The following is a 27,299-nucleotide window of genomic DNA, read 5'->3' on the forward strand; positions in this document are numbered from 1 at the left end:
TGTCATTACACTCCCCCCCACACATCCGCTGCCAGTGAGCGACTTTTTTTATTAACACTGCTGGTCTTATTTTCACTCCAAAAAGAGCTCAAATAAATTCCAAAAAAATCTGAAAAACGGCTTTTTGAACGAAAAAATCTTTCATTTCTGACATTGAAAGCTGCATCACAACACAGTCACCTCTGTATTTGGTTTTACTTTATCTATAATTATTTACTTTCCTTCAATTTGCCCATTGAATACTAACAGTTCTTCTACATTATAAAATGACACTGTAATTTTATTGGTTAATTGAAGATCCCTTTTTGAAAGATTGCTTTTTTTCTTTTGATCGACTTGTTGATCTTTGTTTTATCCGGACGTGTTGAAGAGGCTGTTGTGTTGACCTTACTGTTGTTAATGCAGTGTTATGGTGGACAATTAGACACACAAATCAACTATTTGGGGCTTTTTACTAACACGTGTCTTGGTGTTAAGGACTTGTGCATTTTTGAGCCTATGTTCAAATACTCAAATCAGATACTCAAAGACTTTTACTCAAGTCCGACTGGAATTAATACCTCTGATTATTATTATTAGTAGTAGTATTTGTATTATCTGAACACCTACCCTGGTGATTCCCAAAGCAGCAATGTTTTGGCTGTAAGACGTCGTCCCGTTGCCGCTGCCCCACAGCCCTGCCAGGATGCAGCCCAGGCCTTCCACCGCAATACCACGGTTAATAGCATGGGTGGGCGGAGTTGGGGCACCAGAAAGCCGCGCACAGGCGTAGTAATCCCCGATGGACTCCATGGTGGACGCCAAAACCCCCACCATCATGCCCAAGACGGACGAGACGCTCACGCTCGGAAGACCCCACTGTCCTGAAGATGGAGATTTTGAGGGAAAGGATACAGTAAATCAATATATATATATATATTTGGTGAAGTGTGTTTTTTTTTTTTATATATTTACAATTAATTCATAAACGAATGTCTTGGAATGACCTGCAAGTGAATCACTGATTACTGGGTTGGGATCTAGTCATTATTAAAAGTGCTACAGAAATGAAATTGTACTGAATGTTTGCACAGTTTCATGTATTGCACCTTTCTGTACACTACTGTACAAATGTACATTTCCTGTATATTATACATACATATACATTTATCCTGTTTATTAATAATGCAGTTGGTCCCTGGTCTCTGTAATGTATAAATATATTGAATATATATAATGTATTATGCATAATGTATTTATTATAATGCATGTACAGGTAGTCTTAGTCCCTGACTTACAATGGAGATGTGTTCTGATGAATTGAAAATATTGTAAGTCGAGACATGACCTACCCAGGAGTCTGGAAAAATGTTAATCAGTATGCAGTAGTATACTGTCATTTTTTAATAATTTAATAAATTCAACTCCAATCTATAAATAGCGTAACTTTATGAATTTTGCTTTGTGCACAGGGGCATTGTGATGGTGAAACAGGTTTGGGTCTCCTAGTTCAAGTGGAGAGAAAATTTCATTCTACCACATCCAAAGACGCCCTGTACAGTTGTGTTTCTTAAACTTTGTGGTAACCACATATAACAGGAAAATCAGATATCCCAATACTTTTGTGTGTATAGTGTATATATGTGGCAGCGGGTGCGCGGACGAGTCCCGGTTTGCGAAGCGGAGGGCGGAGCTACGCTAAATGAGCGGTAAGAAGCACACGAGTAGCAGATGAGACGAATCAATACACTGTTTCAGTGTTCAGCGGCAAGAGCTAGAACAGGGCTTTGAAACTAAAAACTAAAAACTAGAAACTAAAAATAATATGCGCTCTAACACTGAGACAACTGGACTCTGTCGCCCGCTAGCAGAAGAAAAGCATTTCATTTGCCTGCCGCACAAAACGTGAAAAATATTTTTGCATACATCGTATGATCAAAAAAATCGTAAGTCGGATATGATATGTTATAATTATAACATATTTACTACATGATCTCTGTATAAACACCTTCAATAGAATAGATGCATTTACAGCACAGTGAAATTCTCTTTTTGCATAGGAAGCTGGGGTCAGAGCGCAGTGTCAGGAATGATACAGAGCCCATTGAGCACAAAGGGTTAAGGGCCTTGTTCAAGGGCCCAAGAGTGGCAGCTTGTTAATTTCAAAGGCTTGAACCCCCCGTGACTTTCTAATTAGTAACCCAGACCGTTCACTATTCTCACCTGATCATTCCAACACATTTATTTGCACAATTTGCACTGAACCTGTCGATATCTAATACCTGCACTAAGAACATAATATACTGCATTTACACATACAAAAGTACAAAAAACTTCAGTAAAATTGGTGATGCATAAGAACTTGGATGCAGGGTTCCATGCTCCTGCCCATCAGGAGATTATCATATTATCAGGACAGAGGTTTCTTTAGCTACAAACACTTTGAGAGATCCTTTACTTCATACACACTCTCAGCAGAACCGTGGGTTTACGCTTCTTGTTGATGTAGTGAGAAACAAGTGGAGGATGAAGATTAAAATAATTTTTCAAATGTGTGTTCTGTATAGAAAAACCTCTAAACTGTCCACCATCTAGGGTCGGGAATGCAAAACTGACCAAGGTGGGAGGGGCTTATTCTCTTTCCCCTGTCAATCACACAATTCTATGAACCTGGGTATGTGAAAGAGGGCAAACACATAGCGCTTTTCTCCGAGTGTGTTACGCAGCCCTGTGATGGTTTCGTTGGTTTTAAGGTATCTCAGGTGAAGTGTGTGTTGATCTGTTTGGTGGTTGAAAATTTACCGATGACTTACTCAGGAAAACAATGTCCTGGTTGTGATTGCCTGATGCGGATCGCTACACTCTGCTCATGTACCACACGTTTTCATGCGTCTTTTATAACAATTAACGCCCTTAGATCCACCATTTTTCCCCTTCGGCATCAATAAAGAATCTGTACCTATACAGTTGCAGAAAAGGGTTTAAAACCCTGTTAGCTACTGAGCAACAGGTTAAACTGGGTCCTGTGCCAAGATATACAGACAGTGTCACTGAAAGAATAGTGCCATAATGCGTGTTTATCTCAGCATGCTGCCAAGAACAGATGAAAAGAGAGCAATTCTCCATTCACAGTTTAGACATTAATTCACAGCAGCATGTCAATAACGAGTGCAGCACCTGTGTGAGAACTTTAGAGTATTTTATGTCAAAAAGCTGTTTGCCGCCTGCAGCTCAGCATTTAACACTAAAATTCCCTCCAAACTCACGACCTGGGACCTGAGACAGACCACTGCTGCACCTTGCCACTCAGGTGGCCCTGATCTCCTATTTGGAGAAGATTAAATGCCTGGAGAACTCTTGAATGTTGGGAAGACAAAAGATTGTGGACTTCAAGGTTGTGAAGTTTTCAGCTGGAAGCAGAAAGGAGATACCAACCATGTGTGAAATCTAGGAGCCTTACTGGAGAGATTGGACAGTTTTTAAAACTTTGGTGTTGTTCATGCAGAATCTGTAATGGCCCTACAACTTCATTGAGGTGGTGAAGTGTGGTCTAATCTGAAGGCATCTGTTCCACCACACGCGTGAGAGATTTTAAAGTGCACCGCCAGGCGCCGAGGAACTTTTACGCCTGCAACATTCTGAGCATTCAGCACCAAATCAAAGAAAGTGGGGTGGAGTGAGAAATGGTGCGAGGAGTGGAGAGGAGAGGAGTGGATTGAAGCGAAGTGGAGAGGAGCCGTGCGAGGAGAGGAGTGAGAAGTGGAATAAGGAGTGGAGAGAAGTGGAGAAGATTGAAGTGAAGTGGAGAGGAGTGGAGTGAAGAGGAGAGGAGTAGAGAGGAGTAGATTGCAGAGAAGTGAAGAGGAGTTAAGTAGAGTCGAGTGAAGAGGAGTGAGAAATTGTGTGAGGAGTGAAGAGGGTGGAGTGGAGTTGAGTGGGGAGGAGTGGAGAGGACTGAGAAGTGGAGAGGTGGGTGGAGAGTAATGGAGTGGAGTGGAATGGAGTGGAGTGGAGTGGAATGGAGAGTAGTCGAGTCGAGAGGAGTGAAGTAAAGAGGAGTGGAGAGGATTGAAGTGGAGTGGTGTGGAGAGAATTGAGTGGAGAGGAGTGGAGTGGAGTGGAGAGGAGTGGACTGGAGAGGGTGAAGAGGAGTGGTGTGGAGAATTGAGTGGAGAGGAGGAGTGGAGTGAAGAGGGTGGAGTGGAGTGGAGAGGAGTGAGGAGTGGAGTGGAGTGAAGAGAAGTGGCATGAGAAGTGGTCTGCGGAGTGGAGTGAAGAGAAGTGGAGTGGAGTGAAGAGGAGTGGAGAGTAGTGGAGAGGAGTAAGGAGAGGAGTGGAGAGGAGTGAGAAATGGTATGAGGAGTGGAGTGGAGTGAGGAGTGAAGTAGAGTGAAGTGAAGAGAAGTGGAGTTAGGACAGAGAATATTCTGAATAACACCATGGTCCATAGTAGTGATTTGTGATCTTACACCAGTGAGGATAACACAAGCACACACTCCCTGCCCTGCTTTACAGATCCTTGGAGTGTAGCTGTAAGTTCTTGTTATGAATAAGATTTATGTTCTGGCTGGAAAAGCGAGACTTGTTCAACGTGTTCCAGACGTGTTCAATGTGCAGGTTTCATGACTGCTGTTCAGCCTGAACACCAAACCCTCAGCCAGATTGGCGGTTCTCGATGAGATATCTGAGGAACTGAGTGTTACAGAAATATATAAAGTATTCAAACCCGCTTACAAATAAGCAGGAAATGTTCTCAGGATGACACAATGGGCCTTTTCAAGCGAAAAACATTTTCCTACGAACCGTCTGATACGGATATCCTAAAATGTAAAATAAACTTGGGGAGTTTTCCGAGGCTTTCTCCTAAATAAATAAATAAATAAATAAATAAATAAATAAATAAAGTCATTATGAAAAAAATAAATTTACATTTACAGTCACCTGAACACATTTAGCTCTAGGAAATATGTATAATATTCTGATACATTTAACAGGAAGTTCTCCGAAGCTACATTTCCCTGAAGCTCATAATCGAGATCTTTGATAGTTACGGTGGATCCTTTCAACCACAAATTTGTGCATTTTAACCAGACACAGTTAAAATCTCTTGTTACCACAGAATTTGTGATCCATCAATGTTTGCAAGAGCAGTTTGAGTGCTTCAGGAGCTCTTGCAAACATTGAATCTTGAACTCCCTGTACTGTACAGGATTCATTTTGGTTTGTGTTTATTATAAATATTCAGTAGGGGCACCAATAACTTTGCCCCTTAGGACTTTGAGAGAGCACACTAATATTTATGAGAATACATTATTATAATTGTAATGATTTTTATTCTATGAAAAGTAAATCATTTTATTAACTGCATGAGTTTGGAGCATTCATTTGATACAATAGATTTTTTTTATTAGTTGCAATAAAATCATTTTCTTTTCCAGACAGAGTACAAAGACATGTTTATTTAGGTGAGATGAGGAGGCCTGGGGTGCCGTTCCAATTCATTACGCTCAAAAGGGTTTAGGTCAGAACTTCATAGAAGGAGATCATCCACTTCCGCCCATGGTAAGCATTTGTTCATCAAGCTGGCTTTGTGCACAGGAACATTGTCATGCTGGAACATGGTTGGGTCTCTTAGGTCAAATGAAGGGAAAATGTCACGCTACAGTACGATTGTGGAAGTTTGAGAAGAACCACATATGGCTGAAAAATTCAGGTGTCCCAAAACTTTTGTTCATACAGCTGTTTGTCACCTGTTACCCTGTGCTGCTAGTAAATGATCTTTTCAAACATGAGTTTTATGTTTAAGTTCTTCCTGCTGGTGGATTAAAGGAAGAAGTGCTCAGAGCTCCGAACTTGCAGAAGTGAAGATGGTTCTGTTGATGGTTTTGGTGAAGATCTCAGTGTTGGATCAATCAGAGAGAACATATTCTCTCACTATAGGGAACTCCTGTCAGTCCTCAGGGTTCCACCTTGGGATCTACACATTTTTCCACACGTATGCATTTCTAAACCAATTTACTCTAAACCCTAAATAGGATGTTAAAATTTAGATGACAAGAATTTCAAATCCTTTATAAGATTTTATAATGGTTTTAATGGAAATGGCAACGTATTGGTGTCTACTTGACAACATTAGGGACCACTAGGACGTCAGGACGATGGTTCACAGATGATGGTTTGTTATGATTTTGTAATTCACAGAATGTTTTTTATTATAAAATCATTACAAATGATTTTGTAGAGTTTTGTTGAGCTCTAGGATTTTTTTTTTTATTTTTTGTATTTTTTATTGTAAGTTGATATTTCATGCTTTTATTTTCTCCCGGTTGGATTACCATAATGCCTCATGTGTTCACATCAGTGAAGTCATCTGTCACACATCTGCAACTTGTTTGAAAAGCTGCAGCTCGGTTTTACTTACAAAAGAACAGGGATCATGTTACGCCGGTTCCAGCTTCCCTCCGCTGGCTTCCACTTTCACGCAGAATAAATGATTTTTATATTTGTTTTTATCAAACCACGTTGCAAACATGTTTCATGCTCGTACAGCGGCAAGATCTTTAAGGTCCATTGCGCGGCTACTGCTGACTGTTTCTTCATCTTGGCTGAAGCAGGACGCTCATGTTTCATCTGTTACCATTTTTAAAATCAAAGCTCAAATGAAGTTTTTGTCCATAAACACTGAGAACGTTTAACTCTATATTATATGCTGTACAATATGTGGGTATGATGTGTGTGCTCAGTGAGGATCCAAAATCTGAGACTTTTCTTAGAGTGGAAGATCTATAAACGAGCTATAAACCTTAATGAATGTGAACACTGATTGCACCCCAGGCCTCCTCACCTCACCTTGATCAGTACCTAACTTTACTAACAGCCTTGTGGCTAAATGAATCTAGACAAATCTCATAAAATCTGGAGGAACATCATCTCAGAAAAGTGGAGCGTATTCCAACATTAAATGTAGACTAAATGTGGAATGAATCTGCCTCAGCTGGAGTTAGTTGCTGCCTTAAACGTTTATAGCAGCACCAGGAGTAACACTAACAACAGGCTACATTATTAGTAGAGATGCAGCCCAGATGTTTGCACCTCTCGCTTTCATTCTCTCCTTCTTTTTTCCATTTGACCACTTTTGCCAGTTCCTTTTAACTATGCTCTATAAATAACATTTACATAACATTATGATACAGTTACATGTAACTTATGATACCTGCATGTCCAAGTGACTTTAAGATGCTGTATATCCACCTCCTGATATTTGTACAGAACATAGTTGGCGTTCTGATTTGCTTTGATCATGACCCATGAAATATACATTTTATATTGTTTATTAGCGCTGAGATTATATCACATGGATGTTATTTTATTCTCATATAAAATGATTTTTAATAGTATGAATTCAAATAAATAAGAATTTCACTGGTACTGTGGAAAAAAATATTGGTGCATCCAGTAACCCAGAAGGTATCATTACAGCATCGCTAATGCACCAACCTGGATAAGGCATAAAGAACCACTCAGCACTGCTAACTGCATCGAGGTTGATATCTGTCCGGGCCTGGTATCCATACTGGTGCGGCGAATTGGGTAGGACTTTGAGTATGTCAGGAGAAAGCACACCAGCCAAGCTCCAGCCATCCCGAACAACACCTGCCAAGGAGGAGAGGAAACGTTCCTCAGCTTTTCCTCAGAACCAAGAGGAATGCTGAAGGAACTAACAGGAGAAGTAGAAATTGTGAAAAAATGTAACAATGACACTGTGGTATTTTAAATTTGGACTTCAGTCAGTATCTGTCATATCCATTCCCATGCCTTTCTGTTTTATTATGTATATATATTTTATACATAGTATATGTTTTATGCTTATATTTTATATTTTATAATTATACTTGTTAATACTTATATTTTGTTATATTTTATTTCTATTTACATGCACATTCTTCCTTATTGGACAGTTGTTAGAAGCTTTTCACTACATGCTTTTCACTCTGTATGAATGTATAAGTGACTAATAACATTTGATTTGATTTGAATTTAACATACAGCAAACATTTGATCAAATTAGATGTCTCTGTTTTGGAGTTTTAATCAAAGCTAAAAAAAAACTTGAGGGTGATTTTTGACCCAAATGTAACATTTTTCTCTCATGTTCAGAGTAGAGCACTGTATACAGTCTAATCTCAGAAACATTGCAAGACTCCACCCACGTTTAATTTTTTCGGGTTGCAGAAAAAATGATAAATTCTTTTGGTTTTTCACACATCGATTGCTGCAATGCTTTGCTTGTTGGGGTTTTGAAATCTACATTTGCTGGATCTGTGATGATCACAAATGTTGAGCTCAGTAGCTCCTACTTTTATACCAAAGACTGTAGAAAGAACATTTACTTATAATCTTATACTCCAGTGCTCATGTTAGTTCTCACTCTCCAGTGTTCTGTATTGTTGAAAGATTTATGATCACACTCTTGATGTCACCCAAATGAGGACGAGGTTCCCCTTTTGAGTCTGGTTCCTCTCAAGGTTTCTTCCTCATAACATCTGAGGGAGTTTTTCCTTGCCACATCAGGGATAAATGCACACCATTCACCTTCACTGTTGATTTCTGTAAAGCTGCTTTGAGACAATGTCTGTGGTGAAAAGCGCTATACAAATAAACTTGACTTGGCTTGACTTGACTTGACATTAAACAAACGACAGGTTGTCCAAAATTCTGCTGCTAGGATTCTGCCTGACCAGGTCTGGTAAGCAGATTTCTCCAGTTTTGGTGTCATTGCATTTGCTCCCTGTCAGATACTGGATTGTTTTAAAAGTTCTAATGCTGACCTACTGTATGAGGCCCCACATGGTACGGTACAGCACCTTATTATTTGACAGAGCTTTTAACTGTCTACCCTTCAAAACGAGATCGTCGTTCCTCTGATTCCAGTCTTTTGGTTGTTCCTCCTAGCTGTTTACGCTTTGGGCTTTTTCCCCGCACCAAAGCTGTGCAATTCTCTTTTCTCTTTTTATGTGATCTTTTTATTGTGATGTATTCTGTGATGTTTATATACTTATTTTATTTAGTTCTCTTTTTTCTTATGTTTTCTCATTACTATTATTTATTTATTATTCTTATTTTTTTTCTTCCATGCTTGGAAAGCGCTTTGAGATGTTAGGCGCTGTATAAAATAAAGATTGTGATTATATTATTATTATCTTTAACCCCTTGAGAAGAGCAGCAAATTGACAGTGGTGGGATTTGAACTCAAAACCTATTGATTAGAAGTCTAACATCATAACTGTTGAAATACCGTTTCCATGACATATTAATGAACACAAACCGTGGTTCAAATTTATGGCACTCGTAGAACCTTGAACCTTGCAGAGTTAAAGGATATACTTCTTAACAGGTTTCTCTGTTCTCTGTTTCTCTGGTTTGTCAGAAATCTGTGACCTTTTTGTAATACTGACAGACTGAGCTTTAAAAGAGAAATACAGTTTTATCCTCCATTAAACTCGTTTTACATTTCTTCTGACAAATGACACACAAAACTTCCTCCATTCTTTTTGTGCGCCAAACTGAAACTAATAAGATTAGAAATGACACTAAGCTGACGTTGTCAGATGAAAAGATCCAGCAGAAGATGCTTTATTTTTAACTGCTGGTTTTTTTTTTCTTTCTAAGAAAACCAGCTGGAACTCACACCAACAGCTAAACAAAAAAAACAAAACAAATAAAACTTACCGAGAACAGGCTAAAGAGAGGATAATGAAACACTATCCATTTCTTGTCCCTGTAGGCAATAAGAGGGACTTTGATCTTACTGAGATACTGGGAGAAGAAGAGGATGAGAAACACAGTCCTGCAAATACAAAAGAAACTTCAGGAAAAAAAACATTCTTATAATTTTTTATTTTCTTCCCGGAAAAGTCTGATTGGTCAGAAAGTGTGGATTAATTGTCCCTAAATAAATAACCAGGAAATAAATATTCATTTATCATTTCAATATATACTGATTTGCTACACAGATCAGATGTTGGATTTGGTGTAACTGCTGCTAGAACCTTAACTGCTGTCTGAAACCTCAACATTTGCCTCTTTGGTTAAAATATTCTCAAATGTCTTGAGATCACAGTTGACTAAACTGCTACCTTTTGATTGAACTGTATGGACAAAAATACTGGGCCATGTAAATTTTCTAGTTATATGTGGCATGACAAAGCCCCTGTGCACAAAGTCAGATCCATGAAGACCTGCTATAGAGCTTTGACCTCAAATATTTCACACAAATGCATCCTATACTATTGTATGCCTCCAGCTTTGTGGTTACTGTATGGAGAAGGAGCACATATAGCTGGAAAAATACCTTTATACATATAAAGTAACTACACTACTCAGATGATTTGTTTGGGGTAAAGCCAGGCCAGTAACACCTCCAGAAAATGCTGACTTTGCCTTAGGAAATTGCAACTGATAACATTTATGACAAGTAATTAATTTTTTTTGTAGAGTTTACAGTACAGTACTACAGTACATGTTCAATTCCCCATCAAACCATCAAAAGGAGAAAGTCAAAACCTCGCCATTTTTTGTTGGGTCATAGAACCGTGAGTATTGAGGTTGCACTGTGTATACTGTATATATATATATATATATATATATATATACACACACGATACAGTTACGGTACTGTAAATTGCTTTGCTTTGCTAAATTATGTATACAAACTCATACTCATCATTCTTTGAAGCTCCTGGGTAGGCTAGGCCATATTTCGACTTACAATATATGAACAACCAATGCTATTAAATTATTAAAATCAATAATATTTTTTATGCTAAAATGAAATCTGCTCCAGGCTATGGACTAAATGTAAGGCATTTGGAATGTGGTTTGATGACTCAACAATGTGAGTACAAAGTCCACACGGTTCATAATGAGGGAAAGGTCTTTTTCTCTTTAGTCCCCCCTTATGCTAAGTGCACTCAGCTAAGCAATGCGCTGCAACATCGAAACATGCATTGAGCATAATGAATGGACTTCACTGATTGGCCTCAGGCTACGAGTCTACAGCGGGACAAACAAACTCGCATGCACATCCACTCAGACAAAGGCGTGTGCACACAAAGGCGTACACTGCGATACACATACACACAGAGGCACCTGGAGTGGGGGGCTAATGGGCTGGTAAAGGAGATGCGTAGCCTGCCGCTCAGTGAATGCTGCGCTCTGTGTTACACCTGGCAGACTTTAAATGTTCTTTTATAGGTCATTAATGAAACAGGACAGACTGGAAAGCCGATCCTGATCTTCAGTAAGCAATGCTGAACTGATTGTACTTTCTTATAAGCTGCTGTCACTAGTATATAATGCTGTGGTGTTTGACAGATTTATGAATATGGAGTCATTAGCAGTGGTGCTGTTGGTTTAAACTGCCTCAAAGTCTCAGGTTAACATCAAGCAAATAACCAAAGGCTTTGAATTTCTTTTTCTTCAAGTTTCTTACTCAAAAATCTTCTTTTTAAACATGTAAATCCTTCCTCAAAATAGATTAATGGCTGCATAATCTCCTGCCTCACCTTGAGCTGATTGCCATGTCCATCATTTGCATCAGTATAAGTTAATAGGTCTAGAGTCCACTTAAATCTACAGTTAACTCATGCTTAGATAGTGATTTTAGACTACATGTAACTTAAGCTGAGCCAGAAATCTGAGCCACAATCTAACTCCAACTTAGGTTTAAGATAGAAATCTTTTCAAGCTTAGACAGATATCTGAGGCAACAGTTAACTCATTCTGAGGCAAGCATTTTAGACCACATTTAAGTCAACCTGAGGCAGAAATTTGAGACAGAAATCTCCTCATGATAAACCAGAAATCTGAGACATTTAACTCAAGCTAAACCCAAAAAATTGAGGCAAGAGTTAACTCATGCTTAGACATTTTAGACTACATGTAACTCAAGCTGAGCCAGAATTGACCTCCAACTAAGGTAGAAGTTTGAGACAATGATTAACTCAAGCTGAGGCAGAAATCTGAGGCAACAGTTAACTCATGCTGAGCAGGCATTTGAGACAGAAGTCTCCCCAAGCTGAGGCAGAAATCTGAGGCAAGAGTTAACTCATGCTGAGCAGGCATTTGAGACAGAAATCTCCTCAAGCTAATGACAGAAATCTGAGGTAACTGTTACCTTATGCTGAGGCAGAAATTTGAGACTAAACCAAACTAATGCTGTGGCAGAAACAAAGTTTAAATGTCTGATTTAACTCGAGTAAACTGCGTCTCAGATTTCTGCCTTAGATTTAATTAACTGTGATTAATTAATTAGCATGAGTTTGGATCTGTCTGGGTTTCTGCCTCATTTGGATGAGCTTTCTGTTTCAAATGCCTGTCTCAGCATGAGTTAACTGTTATCTCAAATTTCTGGGTTATCATGAGTTAACGGTGCCTCAGATTTCTGCCTCATTTGTCTTTCATTTCTGTCTTAGCATGAGTTTGGTTCTGTCTCAAATTTGTGCCTCAGCTTGAGGTAACTGTTTTTTTAGATTTATGCCTCAGCTTGATGAGCTTTCTGTATTGAATTTTGGTCTTAGCTTGAGTTATTTATTGTCTAAACCTTCTGCCTTAGCTGGATTTAGATTCTTTCTCAGATTTCTGCCTCACTTTGACTTTTCTTTGTCTTGAATATCTGCCTCAGATTGATCTAAATGTCACTAATTTCTGTCTCAAATGGGCATGGTTACTTTCTTATAAGTAAACTCCTGCCCCAAACCTCCTGCTCTATCCTTACCTAGTGTCTCACACTACAAGCTGACTCACATAGCTGAAATGCCCCAGTGTGATCCTGACTTCTTTCCAGCTTGGATGAAGAGCGACAGACCAATCAGATTGATGGTTGGTGCGATAGACAGCGGTCCGATGAACTTCAACACAAATCCCACCAGCCCTGAGAGTCCGAGCACAACTTGAAGAAGCGATGCCACCAGGATGGCTCCCTGGATCTGGGAAAGGAGCATTCATTAAACACAAGCACTTCTTCTTACACCAATGATGGAAGGTTCTCAAGCTCAGTGTAGTTTGGTTTATATTACAAGCTAAAAGCTTGGTTGAACTTGTGAGGTAGCTCGAAATGACTCCTCTCAGTAATTCTAATACAACTAAACATATGTATATTTCATTTCTGTTCCATGGTTCACTGATCTTACAAAGAATTCCTCAGCTCTCTCTCACTCTGAATGGGTGTGTGTAGGTCTCATTGGGTGTGTCCCCTCATGCCATGAGAGTGCCTTTGGGGTAAATCTGTAGTTCCACCTGTAGTATTATTCCAAAGTCGCATCCTTTGTACCTCTCTTGCATTGTGACTGCGATGTGTGCGGTATTCCAGCACTTAACTCGAAACAGTATGTTATTTGTGGTTCCCTCTGTTCTTCCTACAAACAGCTTCCACTTGTTTCTTGTTTACTGGTGGAAAGTTACTGTCACTATCAGCTCTTCACCTGTAAGTCATTTCGAATGAGACAAACAGGGGCCCTAGAGAGGGGGAAGTGAGGATGTTACACCGCCCCCTAGTGGGGCAAGTACAAGGCATAGTTTTTTTGTGATTGTTTGCGAACCCTGTTTCTCAATATCATCGTCTTACTATTAGTCATTAACCATTGGTTTCTATTACAAAAACATATGAATATTTAGATTTATTGATAGATGTGTTAAAGAACCACTTCAGTACTCACTAAAATAGAAAACTCACTTTCTAACCTTCTTTAGTTATTCACATATCAACGTGTAAATAGCTATTAATTTACTCGCTTACATGCTTAATTGTATTATGTATACAGGTATTTATTTACATAAAAATCGTTACTGTATTTATTTAATAAATTACTCATTCACTCATTCAATTGCTTTGTTTTTTAAATGACATCTGTTTAATTACATGCTTAATTAATTATTTATTTCGTGTAAATGCAATTTTCCACCCACATGTTTGCATGGGTGGAAAATATCCGCAAATATTTTTCTGTTCCGGAGAAAAACCAAGATATGAATCACCAGGATAGATCGGATCTCTGTATAGAAAATAGGATCATGTAAACAAAGTTGTTAACACGACTGGTTGAAAGCATGCCGCATGTGTACCTCTCGTATGCGCATTTTCCACACTTCCTCAGGGTCTGTATGGGAAACAGACGCCACTGTGGCATTGAAGTCAGGGGTCACGCTCCCCTTCGGGCATTTCCACTTAGGCAGTGCCAGGATAGCCAACGTTGGTGTGACGAAAGTGAACGTTCCTCCTTGCAAGATCGGCAATCTAGACAAACATGATGATTTTGAATTTGTGTATAATATACCTTGTGTACATTAAATAACAGGGAGATCATGGGAAGCATGTGAAAGTAAATGAGCAACCTGGTCCCAATGGTGGTCTGAAGCATGGTGCAAATTCCTGATACGAAGAAAATGGTGGAGACCAGCTGGCTCTTGGCCGCGTTGTTGTCCTTAATGCACAACGGCTCTGCGAGGATTAAAGGGATGGCCAGGATCCCACCGAAAGCCAGTATGTAATGCTTAAATAGAAGACAGGGGAAACACTAATCAGCTCATGCAGACATTTGTTGAACAAAAACCTTCAGGCTTGGCTCTAGAAGATTTGATACACTATTTCTCTCTATTTTACGACTGAAATCGAGGTGGCTAATACGAGGCTCTGAGGAATTTCTCACTGACATCAAATTCCCACACCCTTCTATTCGTAATCTCCCTGTACACCTTTTAGTCGAGGAGTATGACCTCTCTCATCCTGCCTAACAGAACCTTCTCACACTTCACATGTAGGAGCAGATCTCTCATGTGTTCCTCTCTCAGTACAGGCTGAGCTGAGCTTCGTGAAGTCCGTTTCCCTCAGAATCAGGAAATAAAGATGGAGAAGAGCATGTGTGAAAGTGGCCACACTGGACTCATCTGCATCTACATACTGGAGCTAAGAAAGAAAGTAGAGCAAACAAACCTTTCTTTGACAATTTGGGCATAAAAACAATATTAAATACTGTAGGAATTTGCATCCAAATCACACTGAAAACATATACTGCAAGTTTATAGAGGGTTATGTTACAGAAAATAGTCATTTCAGGCTGCCAAACATTCGTCAACAACTGTGACATCATCTCAAACATTCCATAGTACGGGGATGTGGAAAAAATCAAGCTGCATCACTTGGAGTCACATGACTTCTACTGGAATGATGCTTTACTTCCATTTTTTTTGATGCTCTGATTGACATGGTCTTAAAATGTGTTACCATGGCAACACCACTTAAGATATGATCCGATTCTTTGGCGGATTTAGATAGATCATGCAAGTCAAACCTGGGGAACGTGATTGACTCTTCTTGGTAGATTTACATTCACAGCAAATTATCCAGAGCGACACAGATCTCATTTATACACTAAGAAGTAAAGAGGTTAAGGGCCTTTCTCAGGGGCCCAGCCGTGGCAACTTGGTGGTGCTGGGATTTAAACTTATGCCCTTTACAAACAAACAAAAAAGAGGAGAAGTGAAAAAGGAATAAAAAGAAAGGAGGAGGAAGTTGAGGGAAAGGAGAATACAAAGAAGAAGTAGAAGAAAACGAATATGAAGAGAGAAAAGAGAAGAATGAAGAGGAGGATGAATATGAAGAAGTTGGAATATGAAGAAAAAAAAGATGAAGAAGAAGAAGAAGAGCATAATGAAAAAGGAAAATAATTTGAAGTCAAAAAGAAGAGGAGGATGACTAAGAAGGAAAGGAAGAAAATGATATTGAGAAAGAAAAAGAATTGGAGGAGGAGAAGGCAGGGAGGGAGGAAAAACATAAGAAAAGAATAGAATGATGAAAAGAAAATGAGGATCAATAAAAAAGAAAAACAAACGTATGAAGGATGAAGGAAAAGGAGATGTAGAAGAGGAAGAAGTAGTGGTACAGAAGAATGAAAAATAACAGGAGACTAAAGAAAAAAGAGGACGATAAGAAAGAAGAAGAAGAAAGGGCTGAAGAAGAGGAAGAAAAAGAGGAGGTCGAGGAGGCAGAGGTTGCACAAAACTACAAATGCTTTTTTTTCTTTACAAACTACAGAGTGTAGAAACGACATTATAGAAAAGGAAATGAAAGGAAATGATACATTACATTTCTTACAGAAAATCACAGCTTTCACACAAACATCACAATAAGATTAAAGAATCATCATTTATTTCTTTTTATTCCTAAACATTTAAAACAAAACTTTTAAATTCCTTTTGCAATTTTACAGAACAAATTTTTGGTTTTTTTTTTTATTCATTAAAACACCATCATCTCCTTGAGATATTTTTGCATTACACGCAGCAGAAGTGTTTTTAGATTTGTTCTCATTCTCATGCTGTTTATTTTCATTATTATTATTATCATTATTATTATTATTATTGTTATTATTATTATTATTATTATTAATATTATTATTTTCATTATTATTATTATTATTATTATTATTATTATTATTATTATTATTCATTATTATTATTATTATTATTATTATTATTATTATTATTATTATTATTATTCATTTTGCTGAGCTCTGATTGGTAAAACATGGTGAAATGATGGATTCAGTTTATGAAGGTTCATAAAAGCAAATAGTGGTTCGATCCAAAGGCAGGGGGGTAGTAAGTCTGTGTGTGTGTGTGTGTGTGTGTGTGTGTGTGTGTGTGTGTGTGTGTGTGTGTGTGTGTGTGTGTGTGTGTGTGTGTGTGGAGGGGGGGTAATAGGGTGAAATGTGCTCTCTAAGCTAGCATACTTTAAACAGATGTTTAATTTCAGCCATGAACTAATATTGTGTTTCCCTGGTAGCCTTCAGACAAACATTCATCTGGGCAGAAGACATCTCCTCTACAATGAAGAGTCAATAATGTTTTGCTAAAACGACTTCGCTTTAAGTAATTCATGTGCTTAGATTTGCACCGACTTTGCGCTCTAAACCAAAACTTAAACCAAAACAAATGATTCGAGTTGAACATCTTAGCAGAGCCATGACGGATCTCTGCCAGAGAACCCATGTTAAGAATGTTCTGGAACAAACTTCGTCTGTGTTTTATTAGCATGAGTGTAACCAGATATTTAATTAGCATACTAAAAGCTTCAATAATATAGAACAAATGTAACATTTTAATACTCAGAACCTTCTGAAAGCTTTTAAAAGCATCTAACTGTATTCATCTTCATTTTTATTTACTTATTTTTTTTTTTTTAACGCTGTTCAGGATATATTCCTTTATAAACTACTCCATATCAATAACATCTGGGCTGAATTCTCACATCTGGGTGACACTGCATCCAGACAAGATGAAGAGAAGAAGAAACAAAGAAGAAAAAGAAGATCATTAAAAAAAAGAGGATAAATAAGAAGAATATAAAGAAAAAGAAGAAGAAGAATTGAAAGAAGAAGAATATAAGAAGAAGGGAAGAGAAGAGAAGAAAAAAATTGATTATAAGAGGAAAAGAATTAAGAAGAGAAGAGAAGAGAAGAGAAGAGAAGAGATAAGAAACAATTTTGATGAGAATATATTATAAGAGGAGACCAGAGAAGAAAAGAAGAGAAGAAAAGAGGAGAGAGGAAAAGAAAAGAATCTGACTCAAACCTTAAAGTGTCTCACGCTTCTGCACCAGACTTCATTCCAGTCGTCTTTCCCTCCATCCATTTATTTCTGCCTTTGATGTTCACTTTGTTTTTACATTTACTTCACATAACAGTTCAATTAAAGTGAATGATGTGAACATTTATGAATAAAAAAATAAATAAATAAATAAATAAAAAGCAAGATAACATTTTTTACAAAATAAAAAATATAAATCAGAATCGAATAACCCCATGGAAGATTTGGGATCAAAACAAAACAAAACAAAGGAACACTGAGTTCTCTTGATTTATTTTGGTCGGATTAAAAGAAAGTATTGGGACTTTTCCAGCCATATGTGCTTCTTCTTCAAACTGTTACCACAAACATGAAGGCACACAATTGCATAATACGTCTTTAGATGCACTTCAACTTGGAGAACCAAAGCCTGTTCCAGCATGACAATGCTCCTGTGCACAAAGGCAGCTCCATGAAGATCTGCTTTACACAGGTTGGAGTGGAAGATCTCCTGCTATAGAGCTCCAAACCTATTGAACATCTTTGTGATGAATGTGACTGCACCCCAGACCTCCTCAACTTTTCACCTACATCACTACCTGAATGAGCACAAATCTCCACAAAATCCAGTGGAACATCTTCCCAGAAGAGTGGAGCTCATTAGAACAGCAAATTAGCCCTAAATGTGGAATGGGATGTTCAAAAAGAATCGTATGGCCTACAAACTTTTGTCCATATGTATGAATGTATGAACATCAGTTTTGAAAAAAAAAAATTTTATAAAAAAAAAACAAAAAACATTTTTCCATCTGGAAAAAAACAAACATTTAAGATATAATTTTAAATATACAGAAACTTCAATTAATTGAATTATTAATCCATGGACTTAAATATTTGTTCGTCACTCTGTAGACCAGCCTTTTGCGTAGATTTTATTGGCCGATTAATATTTTTTTTGAAAACAGCATCATTATATCTACTTTGGCTTCAGCAATATCTAAGTGGTGCTGATGGAACAGCACCGTCCTGTGATTTCTCAAAAAACATCTTCCACTTTTGGAAGCCAGCCGAAGTCTGTTTTAATCACCTTTTCTTTAGAAATCAGAGCTTTGATCTCGTTTTTTCCTTTTACATAGTAAACATACACAAACCCATTTAGATTTCAGTTTAAATGTAGCCAAGAGTAACAATGAGGAACTACAAATATCTACAGATCATGCTCAGGTAGTTGCTCCTAATGGTATTTAAACCACAAATCAAAATCAAAATCAATCGAAGCTAACCACCATAATCTGTCATGATTCATAAAACAAAACTCGTGACTAGCTCGCTAACTCAGCTAATCACATGCTAACGCTATTGTAGCCAAAATCCACAAAACATTTAATAAATTCAAAATGGGATTTGTTTTATAATACAATATTGACTCAAAATAATTTTATTTCCATTTTTCCTTTGCTGGATTCTTCCTTTTTTTGTGTGTTTGTGTTTTCTGTGTCGCAACAAGCTCTTGATTATGACCGCTAACTTTAAAAGGTCGTTTCAAAACAAAAAGGAAAAATAATACAAACTCAGTGTCGTATGGATTATCGAGAGATGATCATCAGATGTCTTTGTGAGGAAAACACAAGAAATGAATACTTTAAAGTATGTTAACTTTGGGACCTTATATAGACACGTGTGCCTTTCTAAATCATGTCCAATCAGTTCACCACAGGTGGACTCCATTCTAGTTGTAGAAACATCTCAAGGATGATCAGTGGAAACAGGATGCACCTGAGCTCAATTTTGAGTGTCATGGCAACGGCTGTGAACCGTGATTTATTTTTCATTTTTTTAATACATTTACAAAGATTTTAAACAAACTTCTTTCATGTTGTCATTATGGGGTTTTGTTTGTAGAATTTTGAGGAAAATAATGAATTTAATACATTTTGGAATAAAGCTGTAACATAACAAAATATGGAAAAAGTGAAGCGATGCGAAAACTTTCCAGATGCACTGTACACTCAGTTCCCCATAATGACAATGTGAAAACAGAATTCTAGAAATGTCTGTAAATTTCCTAAACAAAAAAAAATAAAAACCTGAAATGTCACATGCATAAATAATTAGACCCTTTGCAACAACACTTAAAAAAAGCTCAGTTGCCTCCCACTTCTCTTGTTTGTTGCTGAGATGTTTCTACACCTTGACTGCAGTCTATCTGTGGAAAAGTCTATTGATTAGGCATGAATTGGAAAGGCAGCAACCTCTATATAGAAGGCCTCACAGCTGACGATGCAGATAAGCAATGAGGTCAAAGGAACTGCCTGCAAAGCTCAGAGGCAGGATTGCTGCAAGGCCTAGATCTGGGGAAGGCTACACAGAGCACAGTGGCCTCCATAATTCTCAAATGGAAGAAGCGTGTCACAACCAAGACTCTTTCAAGAGCTGGTCGTCTGGCCAAACTGAGCAATCAGGGGAGGTGGTGACCAAGAACCTGATAGTCACTCAGACTAAGTTCTGGATATCCTGTGTGGAGATAGAAGTTCCAGAAGGACAACCATCACTGAAGTCGAAGCCCTCTAACGATGTGGGCTTTACATTTACATTTACGACATTTAGCAGACACCCTTATCCAGAGCAACTTACAACTGAGCAGTTGAGGATTAAGGGCCTTGCTCAAGGGCCCAGCAATAGCAGTTTATAGGTGCTGGGATTTGAACCTATGACCTTCCGATCCAGAGCCCAATGCCTTAACCACTGAGTTACAACCTTTTCTTTATGGTAGAGTGGCTAGACGGAAGATTCTCCTCAGTGAAAAATCCCATGGAAATATGTTTGAAGTTTGCCAACAGGCACCTGAAGGACTCTCAGACTGTGTGGAACAAGATTCTTTGGTTTGATGAAACCAAGATTTAAATGTTTGGCCTCAATTCAAAACTTGAGTTCTGGAATAACTCAGGCCCTGCTCATTACCTGCCAACATTCTTATCAGTGAAACATGGTGGTGGCAACATCATGCTGTGGGGGTGTTATTTTTGCAGTAGGGACTTGGAAGATTACTCACACAGTACTCAAGACTTCAGTTTGGGCCACAGGTTTACCTACATAACAATGACCCTAAACACACAGCAAAGACAACACAGGAGTAGCTTAGGGACGACTCTTTGAATGTTTTAAAGTTGTCCAGCCTACTGAACATCTCCAGAGAGACCTAAAAATGGCTCTTCACCAACGCTCCCCCTCAAACCTGCCCCAGCTTGAGAGGATTGCTCTGAAGAATGGCAGAAAATCCCCAATCCAGGTGTGAAAAGCTTGTTGCGTCAAACCCAAAAGGACTCGAGGCTGTAATTGCTGCCAAAGTTGCTTCAACTAAGTACTGAGTAAAGAGTCGGAATATTTATTTACATAAGATATTGTAGAATTCTGTTTTCTTTTTGTCATTGTGGGGCACTGAGTGAAGATTAACGGGGGAAAAATCATAACATTACATAACACTGAAAACAGTGAAGTGGATCTAAATACTTTACTATAATATTTTTTACCACTTTGGAGCAAACATTATTCAAAGGTAATAGGGATTTAAAAAAGACCTTGTTAAACGACCAGGGAGAACCTTAAAATCTGCAAAAACATGGAGAGAGGACTGGCAGAAAGTTACTGACATGATATAAATTTTACATCTTTGTTACAGAGCCATGTCCAAGCTGCCACAGGACCCACAAAAACTAAAACCAAAAAGGAAATTTAACTTAATTTTAATTAATACTTTTTTGTATGCAGCTTTAACAATGGATAATTGTTCTAAGGAAGATTAAAAAAAGATCCAAAGGTACACTATCAGGCTGTGCTGAAGGATCCCATCTATCCCACATTACACACTGAATTTGGAAAACTCTCCATATTATTCCTGTTACTTCCACATCAGGTCACCTGCATAAAAATGGAAAGAGGAATGGCTACAACAGACTTCCTGTATCACCTCCGTTTATAGAACCATGATCTAATCCTGCTAGGTAAACTAATCTTGCTCCTGAGCAGGCTTGATCTTACTGACCTGTTTCTATAACAACTCCAAGATGAACTCCTGAAACATGTCAAATAGTAAAAATCTATTCGAGCTAATTGAGTAAGAACGGGTCCCTGATCAAGAATTACAAAGACAAAATCAACAAAACCTGAGGCCCATAACAACAAGCATGGAAGACAAATGTGAGACAATGAATGCAGAAGGGTCTATACACCAGTTATAATCAAGGTGACATGTCACAAACAAGGAAGTGCAGTGGCTGTTGGGTAATATAGTGCTTAGGCTTGACACAGGGGAATCCAATATTTTGAAAAGAAGTCCATTTTAGCTGACGATAAATCGAACACAATACTTGATGACTTTACAAATAAAACCTGCATCCTGCATCCTGCAACCTTCGTTCTATTGTTGTACAGCATTTTGTCATCTGTTGGATAAGAGAGAAAAAAGGAGGCCATCATGATGAAAAAAAAGAAAATAATTCAGGGGTAAAAACCATTCATTCCCACAACATTGGTTTGAGCCAAAATTGTGCTGCAAGGAAATCTACATTTATTTACATTTGAGGAATTTGGCAGACATTTATCTCATGTTAGCATCTGAGCAGGGTTGGATGGTAACGACTTGGCAGTGCTCTGGTTTTAACTCATGACCTTCTAATCAGTAGCCCAACATCTCAACCACTAACCACTAACCACTAAGCTACCACTGCCCTGGGGGGTCAGTCTATTTCTGTCAGCTTTTGGCAAGCATCATTGTTTTAAATCTGATGCGGCCAGCTTTAGGAAGCCAGTGGGAGGGAATGCAGCAATGGGACAATCTGGGAGAACTTGTTTAACTTGAAAACAACATTTGCATTTATGGCATCCACAAGTTGCATTCTGGATCATTTGCAAGGGTCTGATAACATACAAATGGAAAACAAATGGACAAGTTGCATTTCTCAAGTCTGAGTATTAAGAACTGAACAAGTGGGTGATGGTGGAGAGGCTGATATTGATTTCTGATATTGTAGATGAGAACTATGCAATATAATGGGCACAATGTGATTCATTTGTGCACAACTTCCCCAAGGTTGCATACACCTGCCCAAGTTCTAACATAAAGCGATCTAATCACAGAGAGATAACCAATCATTGAGCTGTGTTGGACAAAAGTAGAGTATCTGCAGAGACCAATCACATCCATGTCACTTGGTCTAATTCTTTAAAACTGGAAAACTGCAGCAGATGTTCTTTAATTCTTAAATACACTATATTGCCAAAAGACCTTTCCTGCCATATGTGGTTCTTCACCAAACTGTTACCACAAAGCTGGAGGCATACAACTGTACAGGATTGTTGCCCATTTTACCCAACTGATCACAGAGAAAGAGGAGGTGGTAGCTTAATGGGTAAAGCATTGGACTTTGGATCTGAAGGTCATGAGTTTGAATCCAAGCCACACCAAGCTGGCCCCTGAGCAAGGCCCTCAACTCCATAACTGCTCAGTTGTATGAATAAGATAAATGTAAGTTGCTCTGGATAAAGGCATCTGCCAAATCCAATAAATGTAAATGCAGAAAGACTAAACTCTCACTAGTGTCAAGATGAATGGGTGGACCAATTAGGAACAGTCACACAACAATATACCTATGTTCTAAGATCTCTCGAGAGTCCAACAGATGTTCTACAAACCAGTAATATAGTGCCTCAACAGCTACTGGTTTAAAAGATCAGTTTCAAAAAGACAAAGCTGTGCTAGGACTTGTCATTGTGTCTGCTATGAATGGAGACTTGGAGTGCCCGAGGAACTTCTTTAAGAGCATAACACAAAACTGTATCCGGCATAAAATCTGTTGTCAATTGTGTAACGAAGTCTGCAATGTACTAAAGCAACGAGAGCTCGCTTTCAAGAAACTGTTTAACAAAGTGGCAAGAATAATTGATTTCTTAAATATGACACCAGTTGGAGTCACAAAGAACAGACAGCTTTAAAGCTCTTGTCAGGGCAAGCATAAGAGGGATTCCATAGAAGACAATTTGTTTGTAGTTGACACACAAGTAGATGGCAGGTTCCGGCAAGACCGTTGCTTTACTGATTATTTAGGAAATATGGTTAATAATGAGAAAGTTTATATCGCACTTAAAAACTGATCCTCTATGGTCTTATCTATATTCAGTCAAATACAAGGTGTACTTCCATTCATTTAACTGTAGAATGGTATGTTGTAGGTCTAAATTTTTACTTTTAACTTAAGTGTCGAACTCGCTCCTGTGCCCTCAGCTATACATGCATAATTATATATCTAACCAAGAATAAAGATTGTTGCATGCATGACAACATGAAATTATTTTAAATGGCAGTGTTGACATAAGAGAGAGTGTGTGTATGTAAGACACGAGAGTAAATTTCAAACGTATCACCGCCCCTCTCCGATCGCTAATAGCAACGGTGCCTACGTGCTGTAGACATCATAAAACATCATTTGTTTTCTTTTTTAAAGCTATAAGGGAATGAATTGGTTCCCTCCTGGTTTTCACATCTCAAGAACAAGTTCCCAGGGCAAGACAATAAGCCAATATGTCTGGCCTTAGTTGTGAATAAAGTGGCATTGCATCCAGGGTTTATTATTTGCTCAAAGCAGGGTGTTTCTGAAACACACTCCAGAAACAATGCAACCCTGACCAGGATGAAGCACCTAATCTTTTATTGATTTATTTTTATTTCTCTATTATTTTATTATTACTATTATTATTATTATTATTATTATTATTATTATTATTATCATTATTATTATTATTATTATTATTATTATTATTATTACTATCAAACCTGCCTTCCTTCAAATTCAAGTTGAGTCACCTGCACATATTTGCTGATCCTTTAGCACTGTGTTGCTCACCATGTGTTCTACCAGACAACATCTGGAGCTTGAGCTTTATCAGGTGCAGCATCTATTTTGGAAAATTTTCTCCTCCCAAATTATTAATGCATCTCAATCCTTTTTTTCAGCTATCTTTTCACTTTTATGCCAGATATCATTCTCAAATGTTGAATCTGGTCTTTTTTTTTATTTTCAGATGACACTGACTTCAGTGCCTACACTACTTGGATCTGCCAGTTTCATCCCAGTGCCCTGCCTCTGGATATGGGCTTCTCTTTGATTGCAGCCGGGGAGGGTTTCAAATCAATTCTATGCAAATCTATGACATTACTGAGCAACACAGGAGTGTAGAGTATGGATATGGAGTGTCTTCAATGTGAACAGTGCTACAGTGGCTCAGTGCCACAAGTTGCATTTAATCGCCCGTCACTGCACACCTCAACAACAATGAACTGTACTGAATGGATATTCGATGATGAGGATGAGAATGGGTTCGCTCTTGAGTCTGGTTTCTCTTAAGGTTTCCTTCCCATTTCATCTCAAAGATTTTTTTACCACAGTCAGGACTGACTCTTTCTTTCGGCTTCTCCCATTAGGGGTCGCCACAGCGGATCATCCCCATGTTTGATTTGGCACAAGGTTTTACGCTGGATGCCCTTCCTAATGCAACCCTCCCCATTTATCCGTGCTTGGGACCGGCACTAAGGCTTGTGCAAACCTAATGGCTGGGATTGGTTCCCTGACCGGGGATCGAACCCGGGCCGCAGCGGTGAGAGCGCCACATCCTAACCACTAGACCACCAGGGGACAGGACTGACTCACTCATTAGGGTAAAACTTACAAGTATAAAGAACAAACTCATACATTCATTATTACCACTTTATCTTTGTAAAGTTGCTTTGAGACAATGTCCATTGTTAATAGCGCTCTACAAGTACAAATAAATTTAATTGAATCGACTACTCTGACAAACATCTGTGGCAATCTGGATATGATTTCTAAAATGTCTGTAAAATGTTTAATTAACATTCAATATTTAGATCACAACTGACCGACCAGCATTTGATCCACGGTGTATTCTTTCCTTACACAAGGCATTCCAAGGATAAGCTTTGGATCCACCATGATCCTAACCATGATACGGCATTTCCTGTAAATGAATTAACGAGTGAATAAATACTGTATTGGTCAAACCACATTCAAATTATTTACATAAGTTCTCACAACGTTTTAAAGACTTTAGTTTAAATCCTTCAGCCTGATTAATGACGAGGTTGTTGCTTTTGGAGCCGTGCCTTTCAAATCAGCAAATTCTGGTTTTAGGCTCCATGCTACGACCTCAGTTCAGCCAAGACACATATGTGAACATTGTAAATGCGAAGGATATAAACACAGCACATAATTGTTTGCACCTGAGCATTTGTAGCATAAAACAATCTTTTTTATTGCTAAATAAACATGTTGTTTCTAGGAAAAAGACGTCTAGAAAAAATTACATACATTTGATATGGCATTAAGCCTTGGTTGCAAAAAATGCAGAAAAGTGACCTTTTGCACAAAGCAGTTAAAATTGTCCTTATTCACGTAGGTTAAATAGTTATCTCAAACTAGTGCAGAATCTTGAAAATTAAATATTTAATACAAACTCGGACCTGAATGGTCTACAGCTTTTATTACATTTTCAATGCCATTTAGGACTGCAATTGTCCCACTTTTTCAGAGAAAGTCAAGTCAAGTCAAGTCAAAAAGCTTTTGGTGTCATTTCAAACATATAAAGGTGAAGCAGTACACAGTGAAATGCAACAACGTTCCTCCAGAACCCTGATGCTACATACAACAACATTAAACAACAATCACAGAACAGAAAACACAGGGCCAATGACTAGTAAGTGTCCTCGCCACATAAAGGGCATGTGTGCAACCTGGTGCAAACAGTGCAAAGACAACACAAGATAGTACAAGACAACACACAAAACACAAAATAGCTCCGCAAGTGAACCTGTTGTAACGAGATGAAGTGAACAGTAGCAAAAATGTTAACAAAATATTGTGCAAAAGAGCAAATAGCAGCAATCCAAAATAAACAAAAATGTGCAAAAACGGCAGAAACTCTGTAGATGTGGGGACATGAGTTCAGTAAAATGAGTTTGGTGGAAAAGGGTGGAGCTGAGAAAAGTAATGACACCTGTTCTCTGTTACAGTGAACAGCAGCAAGGATTAAACAAGTAAAAAAGGTGTGAGCTGCACCCATACAGCACTTGATGATGCTCAGTGAACTTGGACACCCATCACCATTCTGACCATGTCCCCACCAATCCAGGGATCCTCTGTAACATGGGAAAATTTCCATCCTGGTTGAATTTTGTAACTGGATAAAAGTTATTGAGGTCTGATTCTACATAATATGTATAATATTTCATATTTCTGCACCATTTAAAGATTTCTTACAACAATTTCAGCTGCTTTAGACCAAATATTTTTCAAGCCTAATCTCTTCTACTTGAGCAGCCTAGGCCTAATATTATCCACTGTTTATTTTGTTCTTTTTGTTTTGTTTTTTTGTCCTGAAAACATACTGGTTTTTTTTTTTTTAGATCAAGTTTACTTAGCAGTTAAAGCAACATAAATGTTTTATGCACCAATGCAATGTTCAGTTGGAAACAATTATACGCTGTTGTTATCTTCTTTGCGTTTACAATGTTCTGAAATGTGTCTTGGCAGGAGTCTGGTTTTATTTGTCACATACACATACAGTACAGACCAAAAGTTTGGACACACCTTCTCATTCAAAGAGTTTTCTTTATTTTCATTACTATG

At 38.2% G+C, this 27,299-nt stretch overlaps 1 protein-coding gene across 1 annotated transcript in view; it reads right to left on the reverse strand.

Annotated features, from left to right (window-relative positions):
- The window catches only part of si:dkey-106n21.1 (solute carrier family 23 member 2), a 70,564-nt gene that overhangs the window by 14,082 nt on the left and 29,183 nt on the right, over positions 1 to 27,299 (reverse strand). The window contains 7 exon segments of the mRNA XM_046849907.1: positions 610 to 863; positions 7,477 to 7,584; positions 7,587 to 7,632; positions 9,709 to 9,826; positions 12,784 to 12,965; positions 14,101 to 14,272; positions 14,371 to 14,528. Of these exon segments, the coding sequence (XP_046705863.1) occupies positions 610 to 863; positions 7,477 to 7,584; positions 7,587 to 7,632; positions 9,709 to 9,826; positions 12,784 to 12,965; positions 14,101 to 14,272; positions 14,371 to 14,528 (1,038 nt within the window).

This window comes from Silurus meridionalis, chromosome 5, assembly GCF_014805685.1.
Source record: "Silurus meridionalis isolate SWU-2019-XX chromosome 5, ASM1480568v1, whole genome shotgun sequence".
NCBI classification, from domain to species: Eukaryota; Metazoa; Chordata; class Actinopteri; order Siluriformes; family Siluridae; genus Silurus; species Silurus meridionalis.